The sequence below is a fragment of the Python bivittatus genome, unplaced genomic scaffold (assembly GCF_059951505.1).
Source record: "Python bivittatus isolate LINGU-HERP-01145 unplaced genomic scaffold, Pbiv_v1 ctg000020_np1212, whole genome shotgun sequence".
Classification (NCBI taxonomy): domain Eukaryota; kingdom Metazoa; phylum Chordata; class Lepidosauria; order Squamata; family Pythonidae; genus Python; species Python bivittatus.
The window spans coordinates 11,242,486-11,261,773 of NW_028277030.1; the positions used below are offsets into that span (position 1 = coordinate 11,242,486).

The 19,288-nt window shown below is 38.4% G+C and overlaps 1 protein-coding gene across 4 annotated transcripts in view; it reads right to left on the bottom strand.

Moving 5' to 3' along the window:
• Window positions 1–19,288, bottom strand: part of MACROD2 (mono-ADP ribosylhydrolase 2) — a 1,000,449-nt gene that overhangs the window by 89,292 nt on the left and 891,869 nt on the right. For 3 of the 4 annotated variants that reach the window (XM_088134414.1, XM_088134411.1, XM_088134419.1), the window contains exon 10: window positions 6,070–6,153. The exons of the other annotated variant lie outside the window; for it this stretch is intronic. In XM_088134414.1, coding sequence (XP_087990540.1) covers window positions 6,070–6,153 — 84 coding nt within the window. The remainder of the gene's footprint in view (window positions 1–6,069; window positions 6,154–19,288) is intronic. 4 annotated transcript variants of the gene reach the window in all.

Here is a 19,288-nt window from a genome sequence, read left to right on the forward strand (position 1 = left end):
TAAAAAAAATGTTCTAAGAAAACCGATGAGTGTATGTGAAGCACAGAAACATTCTTTGCAATGAAGTTATGCTGGACACTTGTACTTTGCTTTCCCATCTGCTAATTTCACAATTTGATCATTTTTTAAATTGTAACATGTCAGCTGGAGCAGAAAGCCCAGTGGACACCAAAAGTTATACCCACAAGCATATTGGCATCCCTGGGTACCACATTTTACTTTAGAGCAGCTGAAGGTGGCAGCCAAAATACTTTGCTTTTAAACCGTTGCTTTTGTTTATCTGATGTATAATAACTTCTACATGGCTAAAGTGTTTAAGCTATGCTTTCTAAAAGCATGCTGCAGATCTTTCAACAAATCATGAAATAGTAGTGGGGGGCGGACCTTAATTTCCCTACCTCAGCTGAGAGGTAAGCATGGTTCTTGAATAAAATGCCTGACCTATCTTGTCCACAACATTCTTCTTCAGATGAAGGCAGAATGGATTAGCTACTGTATCTTTAATTTATTGCTAGCCAATTGAGAAGACCTAGTAGATAAAATGTAAGAAGCAACATGATTGTGTCACACTTAATATTAAGGGAAAATAAAACTGAATCTAATAAACCCTTACCTTAGACTTCAAAAAAGCAGATTTTAATAAACAATGGGTAAGGATTAATTCTCTGAGGCAGGAGAAACTAATGGGGAAAAAAAGTCCAAAAGAGGCAGGAGTCCCTAATGATAGTAAAAACAATTCCACTGTTAAAAAAAAAAAAGCGAAAATCAGCTGAAGAACCCCATGGGGCTGAATGAAAAATTTAAATAAAATGTAAAAATCAAAAAGGATCTATATGAGAGGTGGAATGAGGGCCAGATCACTAAGGAACAAGACTTAGAGGCACTCTGGATGGTGTCAGGAAAATTAAGCTCAGAATGAGGTGTGACTGAACAGGGATGCTAAAAACATTTTTTTGCAGATGTGTTCAAATAAAAAAAAAGAAACAAAACAAATTATCAGCGGCTCAGTGAAAATGGCAAAAGAGAAACAGATAACAAAGAAAAGGCAGACTCGTTCAGCTCCCATTTCAGCTCAGTCTTCTGAGAAGAGGATAAGTGTCCCATCTGTCAGTTTCGAAGAGTAGACTGAAAGAGAAGGATTCTGGCTTACTCACCTTGAATGAGTTGAGATCTTCAGGGCCAGTCAGATAGCATCCTAGGATAGCGAACGACTTGCTGATGGGCTGACAAAACCTATATTTATAATCTTTGGAACATCCTGGATGAAGTACCAGATGACTGGAGGAAGCAAATGTCCTTATTTTCAGAAAACAGAAGAAAGAAGGCTCCAGGAAACTAGAGACCAGCCAGTCTGACACTGTTAACTGGGAAGATTCTAGAGCAAATCATAAAGCAAGTAATTTATAAGCATAATGCAGTGATTACTAGAGGTCAGCAGAGATTTGCCAAGAACAAATCTTGCCAAACAATTTTTTTTCCCAAGTTTGGATCAGGTAAGTTCCTCAGTAAATTCTGTGAATAATGCACAAATGATATAGCTTGATTTCATCAAAGCACTTGACTAAGTACCTCATGACTCTCCAATTAGCAAGCTAAATTATGACTTAGATGGCACATCTATAAGATGAATGAATTGCTGGCATGAGGCCATCTTTGGAAAGTACTCATCAGTGATTCCTTACTGAAGGTTTGATTTCGGGATTAATAGAGTTCAACGTTTACCTTAACGGCATGGAAGAAGAGATGGAGAAATGCTTATCACATCTGCAGATGATACAAAACTGGATAGGACACCTAATTCTCTAGAAGACAGAACATTTAAAATTTAGTATGTTAGAAAAGTGGACTGGAAAAAAAACCAGAATGAAATTTAATATAGACAAATGTAAAGTTCTTTATTTAGGAAAAAATATTTAAACCCATGGATATAGGACAGATAATATGTGGTTGGAGTGTTAAAAGGACCTTGACGTTGCAAATTCTTCACTAGTTAAGTATGAATCAGCAGTGTGATGTGGCTGGCAAAAGGCAAATGGAATTTTTTGCTACATCAACAGAATGCAAGTTTCCAAGTCACAGGAAGACAATTCCACTACAAATCTGTATTGGTCAGACCCCACTTCAAATACTGTGTCCAGTGCTGCACAACATACTTTAAGAAGGTTTTGGATAAAGTGAAACAGGCTCACAAGAGAATGGCAGTGAGGCTGAACAAGGGATTTAACATTAGGTCCTACAAGAGAGATTGAAGGCAGGGGGAATGGTTAGCCTTGAGAAGACTCAGTGAGAATAATGACAGCACTCATAAATGAAGGATGTCACACAGAAGATCATTGTTCTCTATCATTCCAGACTGCACGACACAGTACAAAGTCAGGAGGTCCAGTAAGGAGGATTCTAAACTGAATGATATAAAAGACTCCTAACAGTACAAGCACTTTGACGTGACAATGCAACCAATTCTCTGTAGTGCTGATTGACTCACCATTGGATGTACATATTTAAGCAGAGGCTAGAAAGCCACCAGTTTGAAACCCCTGCACTGAGCAGGGGTTGGACACAATGCTTTAAGTAGGTCCTTCCAACTCTATGATTCTGCGATTCACTGATTTCTTCTACAAACATGAAGGTGACTTTAGAGATTCCATGCAATAATATTCAACACAGTTTCAAAAGAAGAAAGGCAAATGTGGATCTTGGTTATAGTTTTTCAAGATAAATGGATACTGTCAGAATGAACATTAAATAATAATGTCTAAACAGACTCTAGAAAATGAATTCCTGTAAGTATATTTTTGCATTAAAAGGGGAATGCCCTGTGGCCACGTTTGTTCCTTGCCACTTCCCAAAGGGCTCCCCCTGTAGTATTTCATCTTAATTTAAACTGTCCTTTTCAAGATATCTATAAAATTTACTTTACTGAAAAGAAAGGATTTGAGTGAATGTTAAAAAACATAAAAAAAAGGGAAAGGGAAAATAAAGAGAACAATCTAGGTTTTGAAATGTTTTTTTCACAATTTTCGGGAAGACATTTCGCAAAGATGCATTTTAAGGATCTAGAAAATGAGGCTGAGATTTAAAATGGAAACTTATATGATCCCCTCTGGGGATATTCCTTTAACATCTGTTCCTGATCACTGCACGTTTTGTACATTTTGGGTTACAAAGAGGGTACTGGGAAGAACAGCTTTATATTGTATTTTAATTCTTGTTAGCCACCCAAAGTCACTTTGGTAAGATGGATGGCCATATAGATGGATGGATGGATGGATGGATGGATGGATGGATGGATGGATGGATGGACGGATGGATATATATAAAGACAGACAGACAGACAGACAGACAGACAGAAATGTTTTTAAAAAGGCAAAAGTTCACTAACATATCTTTTCCCCCAGGTATTTGTAATGGAGGTGAAACACCCTGGAAACATCTGTCTCCATACAAACAGTAGAAACAATTACAAAATAATTGTCCATTGATCTGTCTGTACAGATTCTAAGTAAAGTTGCATAAATGGATAGAATGAAACTGGTTCTGCGTGAGAGAAGTGAGAATAACCAACTGCCGTAAAGTTACATCTCTTATTTCCTCAACAATATTTCACACATTTCATATTGAATATGAAAGCTAAAAGGCAAAGAACGCAATTAATGACTGACCATGTTAAAGATGATTTGCTGACCCCTATTTCCAGTGATGATTAAGGTCATCCATCAAACATTTTTATTTTCTGGCAAGATAATGCACAAACAGGGCATCTATATAATGGGCTAAAGAACTGCAGCTAAATCATACCTTTGGACAGAGTGTACCAGCATAACACATGTGTAATGTTCCACAGTGCCATGTTCAAGTTAAAAAGTCATTACAGATAGATGAACAGCTCCAAATATATTGAACTTTGAAGGCCTCCCTGACCCAGAACCCTCTAAGATCATAGACTACAGATTTCATCTTTTTACCCAGTAAGCATGGCTCATGGCCATGTTGATCAGTGATGTAGGGCTGTAGTCCCTGCATCTTTAAGATAACAGGTTGTGGGAGATCGCAAATCACAAATCCTACAAGCTGTTTGTGAAAAATAAAATGTCTTCCTCTCATTTAATTTAATGTATGACATTGCTTTATCTCAAGATCCCCAGCATTGCAATAGTCAGCATTCCACCTAAACTTTGCGACATGTACCTTCTTGGTATGTAGTTAATGTGGGCCAATTATATTAATCTTGGCCAGTACTCTACAAGAGGATAGATAGGGGAGTAATCGTAATGATTCAAATTAGTAATTGTGCAGATTGACAAAGGCATATAAGAACTGCTGAAAGTTTAATAAGTAATTCCCCAGTGTTAAATAGTAGAGGCTCACATTTCAGAGAGATCAACATCTTTCTCTCTCTTACAAAGTAAGTACAAGAATGCCACACTCCAACCCACGTGCATTTCTCCAAAATCATCTTTTTCCTTTGAAATAACTTTTGAAAGCAAATACTCTTTGTCAGACTGAATGAGCCTTGGTAGAAAAATATGCAGATTTTTTTCCCCCTGTTTTACTATGAATGGTATTGGACTATAAGCCTCAGTAGCTCTAACTAAGATAATGAGAGATGCTTGGCAATGTAGTACAACAATATTGGGAAGGCTACATGTTCTTCATTCCTGTTTAAGCCATCTTTACACATCTACATGGCAGAGGAAGCAACTGAGGAAGACAGGGAGAAGGAAAGAAAGGCATACCTAAGACGAGCAAGTTGATCCATGGCATTGGTAAGATACTAACACCTTTATCTGGAGGTTGAGTCACAGCAACTGGATTTCTTTTCTTTTGGTTTGATATGCTTGATATGTCCAAGCAGCGAAACATATCAAACCAAAAGAAAAGAAGTCCAGTTGCCGTGACTCAACCTCCAGATAATTCCACCTGGATGACTGAGATTCTTCATCAACATAACACCTTTATGATTCATGCCTCAGCCACTATGTTACAACAGCTCTGAAGGATGCCTAGAGCTTTTGTGTGAATGTGGACTTTCCATCCATCTCAGTAGGAGGCAACTTTATAAATAAAACAAATCTACATGGGAGACAGTATAAATTATGCTACCTGCAAAACTGGAGTGAATTGTAAGTCCAGGTTTTATAGCAACATTTTGTACATGCAGAACTTCTGTTGAGCTCTGGAGAGGAACCTATAAGCTGCCAAATTTTTGGACAACCATGGTTGCATTCACATGTAACACTGAACCATAATTTAACATTTATGTGCACAAGCATGAAGAAAATCTTACTCCCTCCTGCCTCTCTCCTTCCCAGTTGATAGAGAGGAAGAATAAACAAGGACTCATTTCTATTAATGCCCTGATTTGACACTGCATATCACACTGGGAATTACAATTAACAATACCCTGTAGTAAAACAAATTGGGTTGATGTTGGCTTTTCCAGCAGTTAATGAGATATTCTCTTAAACTATTCTTCTTGGCTTGCACATAACACCAAGTCAGGAATCTTCTTGTCAGTTTCTGATTTATTACTTGTCCTGGTCATTTGGAGGAAAGGGTGAGATGATACCAAGGTTTAGCTTGGGATGTTTTCAGTTCATGCATGCAATGCTAACCCAGGCAATAGGGAAATGCAGCCAACATCATTCTTACGAAAGATTCATTAGAGCAATAGCCAAAAGTAATTCTATTCTGGAATTACAGTATGTCATGCGTAACTGATTATTTCCCACGTCCTACAACTGGAAACGCATACATTTAGTTTTCAAACCTAATTATTTCCAAAGAATATTATAATATTTGTTAACTTTTTTTCTCTGCTACAAAATGTTTCACCATTACACAACGAGGGGGCAACATTACATGTAGGAGAGTTAGAAAGGATCTTACTTTGCTTACCAACCCAGGCCAAATTGCACCCAAGCTTGTAAAAGGGAGCACTAGGAATAATGGGTAACAGGCTGGAGATTGTATAACTGACAAAGGAAGGGGATCTTACCTTCCTGTAATAATAATAATAATTAAAAAAAAACCTGGTAAGTGGTTTTTGAGGAGTTGATTCCTACCTACCCTCATTATCATCCTCCAGATTCTCCGACTGCTTGGCTTTGCATTTCCCAGGTGAAGGCGACTGGCTTTTTTTCTCCGTTCCCTCTGCAAGTGCAAGAAAGGTCAGACAGAGATGTTCATTCTCAAAGGCTGAGATTATAATGCTCGAAGTAGGATGATGATGGACATTATTACAATTATTAAATAGGAATGTGTAAGGTATTGGAAAAATAAATTGACTGCACCTCCATTTTGCTCTGGGAGAAAAATCACTATACTTTCAAGCTTTGTGAAGATTGATTTTTGCCTCCTGTGCTATTATCACAGCTAGGAAGAGCCTTAGGCTGAACCTGAATGCTATATTTCAAAAGTTATTAAACTGCACATATCAATAATTATATTCTCTCTTACTTTTAATCTACGTTGTGCCTGTACCATTGTATTATTATATATATTTTATAGTAATTATTTTATAAACTATGGACTTTATTTGCTAAGCACTGTGAAACACATTCAGTCATAAACTGATAATAGTACTACCTGAATGCACAGAGTTTCAAAAACTTCAGCAAATTCTAGTGACCTCAGTTTGGCTGTTCAGAAATACAGAACCAACATATAGGCTATAGCCTAAATGCACCAAATTTTTAGTAAAATAATGATAAGAATGAAAGAAAAAGCCATTCTGCTAGCTGACAGTGAGAAATCAATAATCTTGGACAGATTTATAACTCAGCAGAATTGAGTTATGTGCAAACTGTGCTGGACACTAGAATAAAAGTAAAGATAATAAATAGATATACTGTATACATATTTTAGTAGATGAATGTACAATTTAATTAACACAAGATATCCATCTGACTCTGGTACTACAAGGACGTGATAGATAGATAGATAGATAGATAGATAGATAGATAGATAGATAGATAGATAGATAGATAGATAGATATGACAGCAGCAATCTTAAAAATGATAATTAAGATTCATGACCTAATGACAACATATATTATCCCTGTTACTTAAAATGTAGATAATATAAAATGATATCATACTTCAGTGCAATGTATTGAAAGTCCAATTGGCTGTAGTAGGATTAATGCTCAAGTAAATAAGCATAGGATTACACAGTGAAAAGGAATGTTTGGAATAAGAGAGAACAAAGAAGAGTCAAGAGAGATCGAGATGGACAGAGATAGAGGTAGACACAGAGACAGAGATAATCCAGACAGAAGAGAACCATAGGCGTTTAATAGTTAACAAATCTACAGGTCTTAGCAAAATACTGATCCTATTTATATGTAACCAAAGAAATTATGGAATATATAGAATCATCCTATGAGGTCACAAGTTGCTTCAAAAGTTAAAAATCTATCTAGTATGTTCATGTAGTTTCATATATAATATTAATAGACGCTTCCCAAACATCTGGCTTCAACTGAGAGTACACCTCATAGGTAAACAAATCAAAGTAATCAAATTAAGGGAACTTTAACTTCAGAGTAATTATGTTTAGGACTGGGCTGTAAAATGCATTGTGTATGGTGGGAATGGGAAATGCATTTATCGCTCACTCCAGAAGCGAAATTAAAAGATGCCCCATTGCCAAGTAACATTAAGTATTAGATGATAATGCAACTGTTCCTGGGAAAGGTAGGGATCAGTCTCTTCAGCTCATTAGTGTCATTCACATGAAAAAAATCTATGTCCTAATCGTGGCCATGGGGTGGGGTAGGGTCATTTGGTCTGGACTTCAAGATTAAAAGGAACTTCAACTTTAGGACTTAAAAATGTTCAAATCTTGTCTTTTTTGTCTATGTGTTTTATTTTTACATCATGAGTAAAAATTTTGGGGCATCATTACTGTAATAAAACTGGAAGTGACCTAGGCCTCTTTGAGTCTTTGATATAGCCTGATCTTTATATCAAGCAGTCAGGAGCTTGGCATCTCCTGTCTTTGGTGGTTTATTTTAGTGAATGGTCTTTCCAGAGGAAATCCTTATTCTTGGGTTCAGGGATCCAAAAGTGGGAGAATTGAAAAAGGGGATTTGTCTTTCCCATGAAATTTGACCAGGAGACTGAACCACCTCAGAGAAGATGAGGCCAAAAATGCCACAATGGTAATGATGACCACAAGCGGCTGGGGCTTTATTGATGTGTGCTTTGATTGTTTCACATTTAGATTATTACAATAGTCTTCTGGCAGCTGTTCCAGTTCCTCTTTCCATCCCTTTTCTGCTCCTTCTATGTTATAGGTAGTCCCCAGTTTAAGAATGAGTTCCGTTCCCAAGGTCTGTCCTTAAGTCGAATTTGTATGTCAGCCGGAACAGTGTTATTGTATAATACTGTAAAAGTAGTATTGTGTAATTAACTTGAACCATTGTGTATTTAACTTGAATTTTGCTATAATAGGCTCCATTCTTTACTATGGGTTGTCCTTAAACCAGGCGTTCTTAGCCCAGGGACTACGTGTATTCCCGAGTTTTGTTATATCACAATGCTCTTCACTGTATGTTCCTGTATGTTCCACTGTATGTGCCTGTAGGAGGCCTGACACACAGATGCACACAAAGGAGTACAGTTCAAAAGGCTTTACTCTGGTTGAGCAACTACAGCAGTGGCAGGCAGAGCATGTATGCAGACACACACAGAGTCTCAAGCAGTCCTGAATTCCTTGGAAAACTTACAGGCAAGTTCCTAGTAAGCAAAGTTCAAAGCAGCAGGCAGAAGTGTTGCCAGGGCACAATTCAAAAGTTGTAGCATCATTGGTAGATTGTCAGCTGGTCCAGGTCCAAAAGAACAGAGTTTCCATGAGCAGGAGTTCGTGGTGCAGCAGACAGAGTTTCTGGTAAACGGAGTAGTTGTTCTCAATGAGGGATTGCTTGCTAGCGGTGGCTCTAAAACCAGATGCAAAAAATCACCAGTGGGAAGGTTCTTGCCTTGCAAGGAGCCATGTAGACCTCCACTGCTCTGCCCTTTGCTCAGCCCTATGTGCCTTAGGACTGAGAGGAGGTCCTGGATCAGACAGACCTCTCATCTTCTGCTGCTCCCAGCTGCTCCACAGGGTTTGCAGCCAAATCAGCCCCAGGTGTTTCCCTGCTGCTCTCTGAGGTAGACTGCTGTTCCACAGAGTGTCCTCCTCCTTTTCAGAGTCCTCAGAGTTGGATCTGGCCCTGACACCGGCTCCCAGTTTGAGTCAGAGCTTAGTTCAAACTGCCAGCGATTGTGTTTAGAGCCCTCCAATCACCATCTCTCCAGTATCTGTTTGCTCTTGTTTCTTCTTACAATCCTGGGGGGTCCTTACACTCCTCTGGGCAGGGTCTTCTCTCAGTCTTGAGGCTGACAGGAACTTCTCCCTGGACTTTGGAATTGGCTTCTTCCTTCCACTGCCCTCTGTGAAGGTTTGACTAATGTTCTTTTCTTATTTGACTAGTGGGTCAGCATGGGGCCTAATTATTATATTATACTCATATTACGATTGATATTCTTCTGGTTACTCTATATAACTCATACATTAGTCAATAATAATTCATATATGCATTAATTATAGATATACATGCACTTTTCAGTGTTGTATGGCATTCCTTTAAATTTGAGTTCTAAAAATTGGTTTTATGGATTGATTGTTAAGTTGTGCACTAATTTAACTGGATGGAACTTTGTAGTTATTGCTCTTTTCTCTTTATCTGTATTGTGCCTTGATTAATAATTAATAATAACTTGGTATCCTATACCTTTATAAAATATATAAAATATAAGTTTATGTACTTTTGTGTATGTTTGATTGCAGTGCTTCATTTCAACAATATGGAATAGGACTTTTTATCTTTATTATTTGCTTATTAAATGAGATGTGTATGGATCCATTTAAAATTCAGACATTGCTCATCACATCCTGAGTCTCAGGGCAAAGATTCTCAAATTTCCTGCTTGTGTTTAATGGATGCAAACCATATTTTGTGCACTAAAAATATATAAGGGAATGACAAAATAGCAAATGCTTATGCTCATTTATGCTGCAGTTTCTGGAAAAATGCTTCTGATTTTTGTTTACAGTTAGGTGAAGAAAGAGATTTTTCATTTTTCTTTCTCATATTAAAGATGTAAAAATTTGCTCACCCAGACCACAGAAAGAAATTCAGGCCACATTTACATTGAAGTGTTACAATGATCTAAGTATGAAACGATGCATTTTTACATGAAGTCAGTATGAAGTTATAGACATGCATTCTGGAGAACAAGCCTCATTGATATCCAAAGGATTTGCTTTTGAATACATACACATAATACTGCAGCGCAATATGAGATTATTTACTGTATGATTATTTATTTTAAAATGGTCATCCAATAAACAAAAAGCCAGGAAAATCAAAAAGTACAGTTTCTGTCATGCACTATTAAATCACACCATGTAGAGCTGAGAAAAATCTTACTAGGTGCACAGTGCACAAAAACTTACTATTCTAACAATGCAGCATGAAATAGACAGGCAGAATACACTTTAGATACCAAACTATTAAAGCCAATAGCAAGTTTTAACTACATCTGTTCAAGCCAGATCAGCAAGACTGCATGAAAAATGATACCATCAGAGACTATCACAATATGCTTGCGAAAGCAGAAGACACTGAAAGAATAAAATACTGAGTGCAATTCTGATCCATCTAATTTGGTGGGAAATATGTCATTGATATCCACAAAATTGGAGCTCTAATCAAGATTTATAAACTGTCTCTTCACACACACATTTTCTTAATAGTAATTGGCTTTACTACAGGTAATCCTAGACTTACAACTATTTGTTTAACAACCATTTGAAATTATGAAGGCGCTGAAAAGTGGCTTATGACTGGCCCTTGCACTTATGACCGTTGCACCGTCCCTGCGGTCACATGATCAAAATTCCGGCGCTGGTCAATTGGCATGTATTTACAATGGCTGCAGATTCCCAGAGTCATGCGATCACCATTTGCAACCTTCCCAGGGGGCTTCCAACAAGTAAAGTCAATGGGGCAAGCTAGACTTGCTTAAGAACTGTGTGATTCACTAAACAACTGCAGCAAAAAAGGTCATAAAATCAGGCACAGCTCACTTAATGACTGCATTGCTTAGCGATGGAAGTTCTGGTCCCAATTGTGGAAGTAAGTCGAGGACTACTTGTATACATAAATAATTAAACTAACATGTAACTATTATTTTACAAATATTTTCATTCACTTTCCTCTTCATCCAACTAATTTGTAGCAATTTTCTGAACTCAGATGTTAGTGGCTGCTCTCACAAAATATTTTATGATGATTATAAACATCCTGCTGTTCCTTTGAGAGAGGAAAAGCTGGATGCTCAGCCATGTAGGCATAGTTTATGAAGGTAGTAAGATATGTGTCTTCCTGGGTGGCACAGAAAAGTAAAACAGAATGCATTTATCACAATGCTTTGCAAAATGTCTTGCATTTGGTTATCTGTCAATTCTGCATTAGGATTCTTTTCTAACTGTGTCAAGAGCCTCATAAAAACCCAACAAAGACATTTCCTCCCCATCTTACTGTCTCAGTGGCTTCAAACGACTCTGAATTCTGTCCTAAGTGGGAATCTGAAGTTTCTTCATAGTATTACAGATGTCTTTGAATTGGAATAGAGCCATCCATTTGAAAGGTAGTTGCTTGAAAAATGGGCTAGAAATATGTACTTCTGGAACACCATCTTTAGAGGCTATTAGGGAAGGATGAGTAGGGACTGCAGGAGAGCAAAGGCAATAATTCATAAAGATGGACTACAACTACAGCTTCCATCTGCTAATGTCATGACCCACAAATGAAATTAACTGGAAGTGCATAAATGATAGGAAGTGGCTAATTGCAGTCACAACCTTAACTATTACTCCCTTGTCCCTTCAAAGACTAGGCAGAGAAGATGTTCTTCCAAACTGAAGATCAGGGTAGCATTCAGTACAGAACTCCTCTGTGCTGAATATATGAATATGTATTGTGCATAATGCTATGCTTGGTAGCATAAAAGTATTAAGCTTAAATACTAATGGGACAGAGTGCATGACACACAAGAATTACAGAGTATATGATAGGCACATTACCTTTGGCAATGCTATGATTAATGGTGGATCAAATTTCTCCAAATTTCATTCCAAAATATTTTATATAAATTCATCATTTCTCAGAAAAGAGATAACATACTAATTATGTTACTGTATTTTTACTGAGTTGGATCCACCTTCTTTTCTGCTGATGACAGCACTCCCTAAGTGGACCTGGACACAGAACATTCCCATTTCTGGAAAGGGGGAAGCAACCTTTGCCAGCTTTCACTCCTTCCCCCAGCTCTCAGTGCTAACTTCCTCCCTACCTCCATATGCTTGGGTGGACCTGTCAACTTTACCTCTCTGTTTCTGTACCACTGTTTCTCAATCTTGCCAACATTCAGATGTATGAAATTCAACTCCCAGAAGTCCCCAGCCAGCATAGTTTTTGCTGAGGATTCTAGAAGTTGAAGTTCTGAAAGTTAGGAAAAACTGGCCTATACAAATTGATAATGGATTTTAGGTGTGTAGTTAAAAATCTGTTCTGATCTGTTGGAAGGATGGGTTTCACTATTTTTTTTTTACAAGTTTCAGTAGTTTTGACTTAATTAAAATAATGCTAATTTGAAGACAATAGTAGGCAACAAAGTGAGTAACACATAGGTATATTTGTTCTAGACTTGTAATAGTTGCTTTAAGTTTGGGAGCACTTACAGGGACATGACATTCATGTGTGTGCACTGGAATTAATGCATCTGCAAAAGGCTTCAGAACAGGAAACTGCAAGGAACTATGAATGGTTGTTGAAAAGTAGCATTGGCATGTGTCACATGATTTAATTTAACAAGGCTGAATTGGAGTTGGGTTTTGAGGGACTATTTGGGTACACACACATACATATTTAAAATATTTAAAGAAAGGGAAGTCCACATATCTGCCAGAAGAATTCCCTCCACCGTGGAAACTTCCAATTTCCATTTATTTTGAGATCATGCCAAGAACTCATCAGCTATCAGATCTCTTAAGCCTGACACAGTGAGGCAGGATCAAGGAAGCAAGAACTATACAGATGTCAGTGAGGTGTCTTTAATGCTAATCTGGGGTAAATTCAGAATCTTGGAAACTGTAAGAGGACTTTCCTGTTTTCATTTATGAGTTAATTAAGGTGAAGTTTCCTGAACGATTGGAAACATTTCTTCCAGGGTGCTCACTACCTTGCCTAATGCCATTTATGAGATAAGCTGTCAGATGACTTATCCACTACCTCTCAATTGCTTATGTCGACTTTCTTGTTCATTCCTTTCTCATTCTCTGAACAGTCCCTCACAAAATCATCCATACTGTGCCCTAGCACAGCCTTGACTCTTCCATATGCCATAGGGAAGACATAGAAAGAGAAAAAGAGAGAGACTGGTAAAGTAAATCCTGTTCCAGTTGTCAAACCAGTCCTGGATACCATCACCAGGAGGTACAATACACCGGAGTTCGGTCACTTCTTTACTTCCTGTTTAGGTGTTCAAGTGCTCATTTAACCCCTTTCCAAAGTTCACTCTAAAAAGATTGTGCACTCCTTCCAACAGGTGCATTGTGTCTGGTCGCTCCAGCTTGGAGTGTCTGATGTCACTGTGAGTGATGACATGCCTGTGGCAAGCCTTGACCCTTGGCTAACAGAAGGAGAACAGATGCAGAGCCAAGCATTCCAGTCTAATGGGCTAATTTTGCACGGACCTGTAGCCCAGCCTAATTGGAAGTAGTGGGATTTCAAAGGCCGAAGAGCAGTGGAAACATGAGTGCCTTCTGTTTATATACTGAAATGGTTAAACTCTTTCCTTTTAAATGTGTAACTTGAACTGTAAGCCAAAAGCAGGTCACTGTTCCTCATCTGTACAATTTACTTAACATGTGATTTGATTTATCAACTGTATACATTGCATGCATGCAGAGAAGCTCATAAGAGATGTGATCAGGATAAAGCTTTTTCCTGGATTTTTGAAAGGAAAATATCAGTAGGAGTGCAAAGGTAAATATTTAATGTAGGCAATTTGTTGCATGCGCTCACGCACACCTACTCTCATATTTTTCTATGTGGACTTAACCAGCAGCCAGTACTTAAAAAAAGGAAAAAGAAGTCTGAATCTGTCTTTGAAATTATGTAGATAAAAATCTATTGATAGAGGTAAGCATTAAGTCGTTGCTTACTTCTATTTTCTGCAGTGACTGTCAGTAATATGAAGGATGGTGAGTATAACATGAATGGCATTATTATTTCATGAACATTATAAATGATACCTTTACTTATTAGCATAAAGTAAGACTAACACTAAAAGTGTCTACACCTAAGAGGATTCAGGGTGTCATGAAAGAGCAGCAGATTGCTAGTTGTTCCATTTAATTTTAATTTTATTTTTGCTATGAGAAGGATGGACCTTGCTAGAATGGACTTTAATGGCAAGGACTTTCAAGATATCATTCATTCAACTATGTGTTAAACCCTATTCCAAGTAGCTCTGTTTCACACCAAAACAATGACACAGATGAGCAACAACAACAAAATTAAACAGCACCAATAAAAAAGCCTTGTCCAACATGAAGAAAAGAAATACATTTTGAATTCTCTTTGAGGAGCCAGGTGAGACAAGGCATTCTAGATTTCAGGGATGGGGATGGATTTCCACAGCCTTGGGATCCCTGAGGCAAAGGGCCTGTTTCTTTTTGAGACTGTCCTCATCTGGCCATCATGAGGGGCACTATACATATCCTAGGCCAGGGTTCCTCAACCTCAGCAACTTTAAGATGGGTGGACTTCAACTCCCAGAATTCCCCAGCCAGCCATGCAACTAAGAAGATGGGTGGGTGGATGGATGGATGGATGGATGGATGGATGGATGGATGGATGGATGGATGGGTGGGTGGATGAATGCAATATGTATGTGATCCAGATCATTTTAGAAAGAAGCAGGTTTACCTTAGCAAAATATACTTGAGAGTTTTGGAATCCTTTCACTCTCCAAATGTGTTGTTGTTCAGCTTCTGAGGAAGAGACTGAAGCCACTTTTGTTCCCTCAGGTGTGCACTGATATTTGTTTCATATTTGTTGCCTGAAGACTATATGTTTTAAAGCCTCACTGGAGCTCAGAAGCCAAAGATATTCTGCTGGCTGAGGGAAATGGGGACTATGCAATTGTTCTGTGCTACTTGGCTATGAAATATATCTTAAAATGTTAGGGAAAGCCTGCTGAACATGACCCCTGGAATTCTTTTTAACCCCTTTACCATAGGAAAATATCTATATAGAAGTAATGCGTCTGTATACACTTTCTTCCCAGAGACTAACCAAGGTGTGTGTATATGTGTTGCCTAGGTATGTGTGGTGTGAGCACATATATGTTTATGTGTGACAGTCTAATTAGGGTGGTGGGTGCGTATGTGTTGCTGCTGTGTGTGAGAAATTCTAATCAGATCAGTGTATATGCATTTCTTCTGCATATGCATGTGTGTCAGGGTTTATCATGGTGAGTACATATACACATAACATATAGTGTGTGTATGTGCATGTCCACACTTTGTTCCCAGGGACTAATCAGAGTGTGTGCAGACCTGATTCCTGTTTATATGCAGTGTATATGGGATATATTAATCAGGCACATTCACCTCTTTGTTATATATTTGTTTTACAGGCTTATAAGCTGCTTCACTCACAACTTACTCTAAGCGACATATACTCCATATCAATAACAAAGATTAAAAGAGGAAATAGCAGCAATCAACTGCATTGTGTACGTATGTATATGGGGGGGGGGAGAAAAGAGTCTAATCAGGGTGCATATGTTGCATCTGTATATTTGTGTGCTTCTGCTCTCCCCTTAGGTTGTGCATGTGTATGTGTGCCCTGAGAAGCAGAGAGGGGGCTGCATGTGCTCTGCTTTGAGTCACATGACCAGGAGGGAGGAGGGGTTAGAATAAAGCCACTGGCAGCAATCTACGTTGCTGCCCCAACTGCCCCTCTGTAGAGATGCACTGGGGAGATTATTTCCACATTTTTTTACCCCACCACCCCCAGTTGAAGCAGGCCATTTTTTAATCTGAACTTGCCCCTTCCGTACCCATCTTCTCCTCCCACACCAAATTTGGTCCTGCTGGGTTCATTTTTTGGAGTTATTCTGCTGACAAATAGAGAGAGTCCAAAGACCCTTTGCATAATTTCTCTCCAATATTCCATTGGGTTAGAAAGAATGAAAAGGAAATCCCATAAGACGTTTACAATAAAAGCCAATCTTCATTGAATATGTAACATTTATGGGCATATTCCCTGAGTAATGATGTAATGTTTGGCACTTGTAGAGTGGCACTCTTTATAAAAATTGAAAATTTATAGTAAAATCAGTTCTCAGTGACAGCTTCTTAAGGAGCTACATTTTTGTACATTCTTCTTATATATCATCTTATGGCTCTACATTGAAAAGTAACTCATTCCAATACAACTTTCCTATATTTCTGCCCATAGCGTTACATTGAAAAGTCATTGTGTGAACAGATTCATGCTCTGGTTTTCATCTGTTCTCTCACTTTCCAGGAGCAGGAAGGGGGGGACAGGGGAGAATCTCCAGAGAAATCAGCTGTGCTAAAAAAGAGCATATTTTCTGAAGTTTTTAAATATATATTCTTGAAAACCTAGAGCCTGAAAGGAAACCATATTAACTGAGAAAAGGCTAAAATCTGTTAATATCATCATATGTCTGAATGTACCTGACATACTCCTAAGCAAGAGCTAAAAAAATAGATTTAGTAGAAATATGTTTGTTTAGATGGATGGACAGACATTCTGGCCAGCTGAATGGATGGAGGGCTTCCAGATGGGAACAAAGCAGAGATTTCCAGGCAGTTCTGCTTACCCTTACCTCCATACATTCAGCTGGAGATATGAAGGAGAGATGTACACAAAGTCGGCTTGATTTCAGGTCAAGTAAGGTCCAAAATCATACATAGCCTTCTCTTAACATTCAGAGAAATCTGATATAACTTCTCTTTAGACTGCCAGTTGAATGTGGAGAGGTCAAAGGCAGAAAGGTTAATGCATGCTCCGTTCACTTTTGGGTTTGATCCCTCTGTGGAATCAGCTAAATGCTTATACACACACACTTCACACACACACACATGGACATGTTCTCATTCATTTCAGCATTTTCCTGATTATCCTAATTTAGCTAAAGCAATTGAGGGGGAATAATTTAAAAAAGGAGATATAAAATTTTTGAAAGCAACACTGATGATTAGGCTGAAAACCTATACAGGAGGAGTGCAAGTGATTCCCATGCCCCATCCCCAAGATGAACAAACATAAGACTGTAAGTCCAATCACCTTCTCTGGAATGGGAATGCTCACTTTGACACTTCTGATCACACTAATTCACTGGTTATTTGTTATTGGATTATTTATTCTCTTTGCGAAAAACCTGATCATCCAGTTTCATGCATAAATGGCATTGGCACATAGAATATACTCTAGCATTTGCTGGGGGAAGGGGTCAAAAGATGGGGATGCACCATCACAATATAAGCCCCAACTCTTTTGTGTGTGTTGAGGTTGCACCAAAGTGCAAAAGGGGCAGGGTTGATACTGCCACACTGTGTTCACCATCTTGTCTATTTTGACCCCTCCTGCACTCAAGAAATAATGTGGATATTAATTGCCTGCTCCTGTATACTTCACCCCATACTCTTAGATCTTCAATTGGGCATCATGTTCAAGTTCCTCTGCAGATGTCAACAGCTGGGTTTTTTTCCATGGTTGGGGCTTAGCCTGTAAAGTAATTTGACACTAAAACAGAGCCTGGATCTCTTCTTCTTACTATGTAAGAAGAGGCTTACCCAGCCTCTCTGAGGTTTTAAACTGGGTATGTCTGGGCCCCAAGGTAAGCCTCAGATGGGGACTCTCAACTGTGAGACACTTTATGCACCAAGCCCTAGTGCCAGGCTGTGGGGTTTGAGGGCACATGGGAGAATGGGAGGGTGAACACACTTGCATGGCTGCTTCTTCCCCACTGAGCAGCAGGCCTGAAACCCATAAATGGGTCTCCTCAACAATTCAATCACTACTTTAGTGTTAGATTTGAGGGATCCTCCATTCTCCCTTCCATTCAAAATATAGCTGAACACATGACCCCTCCATTCCACCTCCTGGAAGTCTTTCTCTTTTAGGCATATTATATACCAGTTGCAAAAATCTCTTTGCTTCATCAACTTTTTTTTGCATCCATTAAATAATCTGAGTATGTTTCACTTGTTTCCTCCATCCTTCTATGATGCTCTTCTTCTGTAGTATTTATTTACCTTGCACTTAGGTAGCCAGTTCTGGACTGCAAAAATCTGGAGAACACTAGACATGGCAGCACAGAGCTGCAACTCTCTGCCTCCACCTTATTGCTGCAATCTAATGGTTGTCCTGATTTTCCAGTAGATATGGTAGTCCTATCCCACATGATCAGGTTTGTTGAAGGCATGAGGAAGGAGTGGGCAGCAGGGGAAAACTATTGGGGGCCCCATGGCATGCAGGACCCAAGATGTCTGTCTTTCCTGTCTTTCCTGTTTAATCTACTGTTGGGATGCAAAATGTCCTCAGCCAGAAAGGGGTCTTCTTCTCTAGTCTCTCTCTTAAATGGTTTTCCTGCAGTGTTCCCTCTTTGATCTAGCTGAACAGCCTCAAAGGACATATTCTCCCACCAGACTCTTAGAAAATCTGAGCAAGAAAATAAAACACTCTGGATGAAACCAGGCATTACAAATATGAGCCACAGATGACTCATAAGGCTAAAATCATTTGGGATATCTAATATATTAGACTATCAAGGCTTTTTAGGTTTCAGGGAATCCATTACAAATTCTTTCTGAAATGTTTCAATATTCAAACAAGTATTGCCTACTTAGAAAAAAGTTTGATAAATTACTGTGGTTAAACTTCAGGTTGTGGAAGAACAGAAAACTTCTTTCTAGTCAGCCATGCTTTAGAAAACCAAGGATTTTCTTATTATGGATAATATTTCCTGATCGATGAATAAGGGTAATAATAATAACATCTGACACCTTTCTAAAGCATTGATGCTTTTTATGGTGTATACTGAACATCTGGGAAATCAGTAAAATAAGTCTCTTAAATATGGGTCAACATACTCTATTACATTGACAACCAAGCATTTTCCCTTTACTCCCATT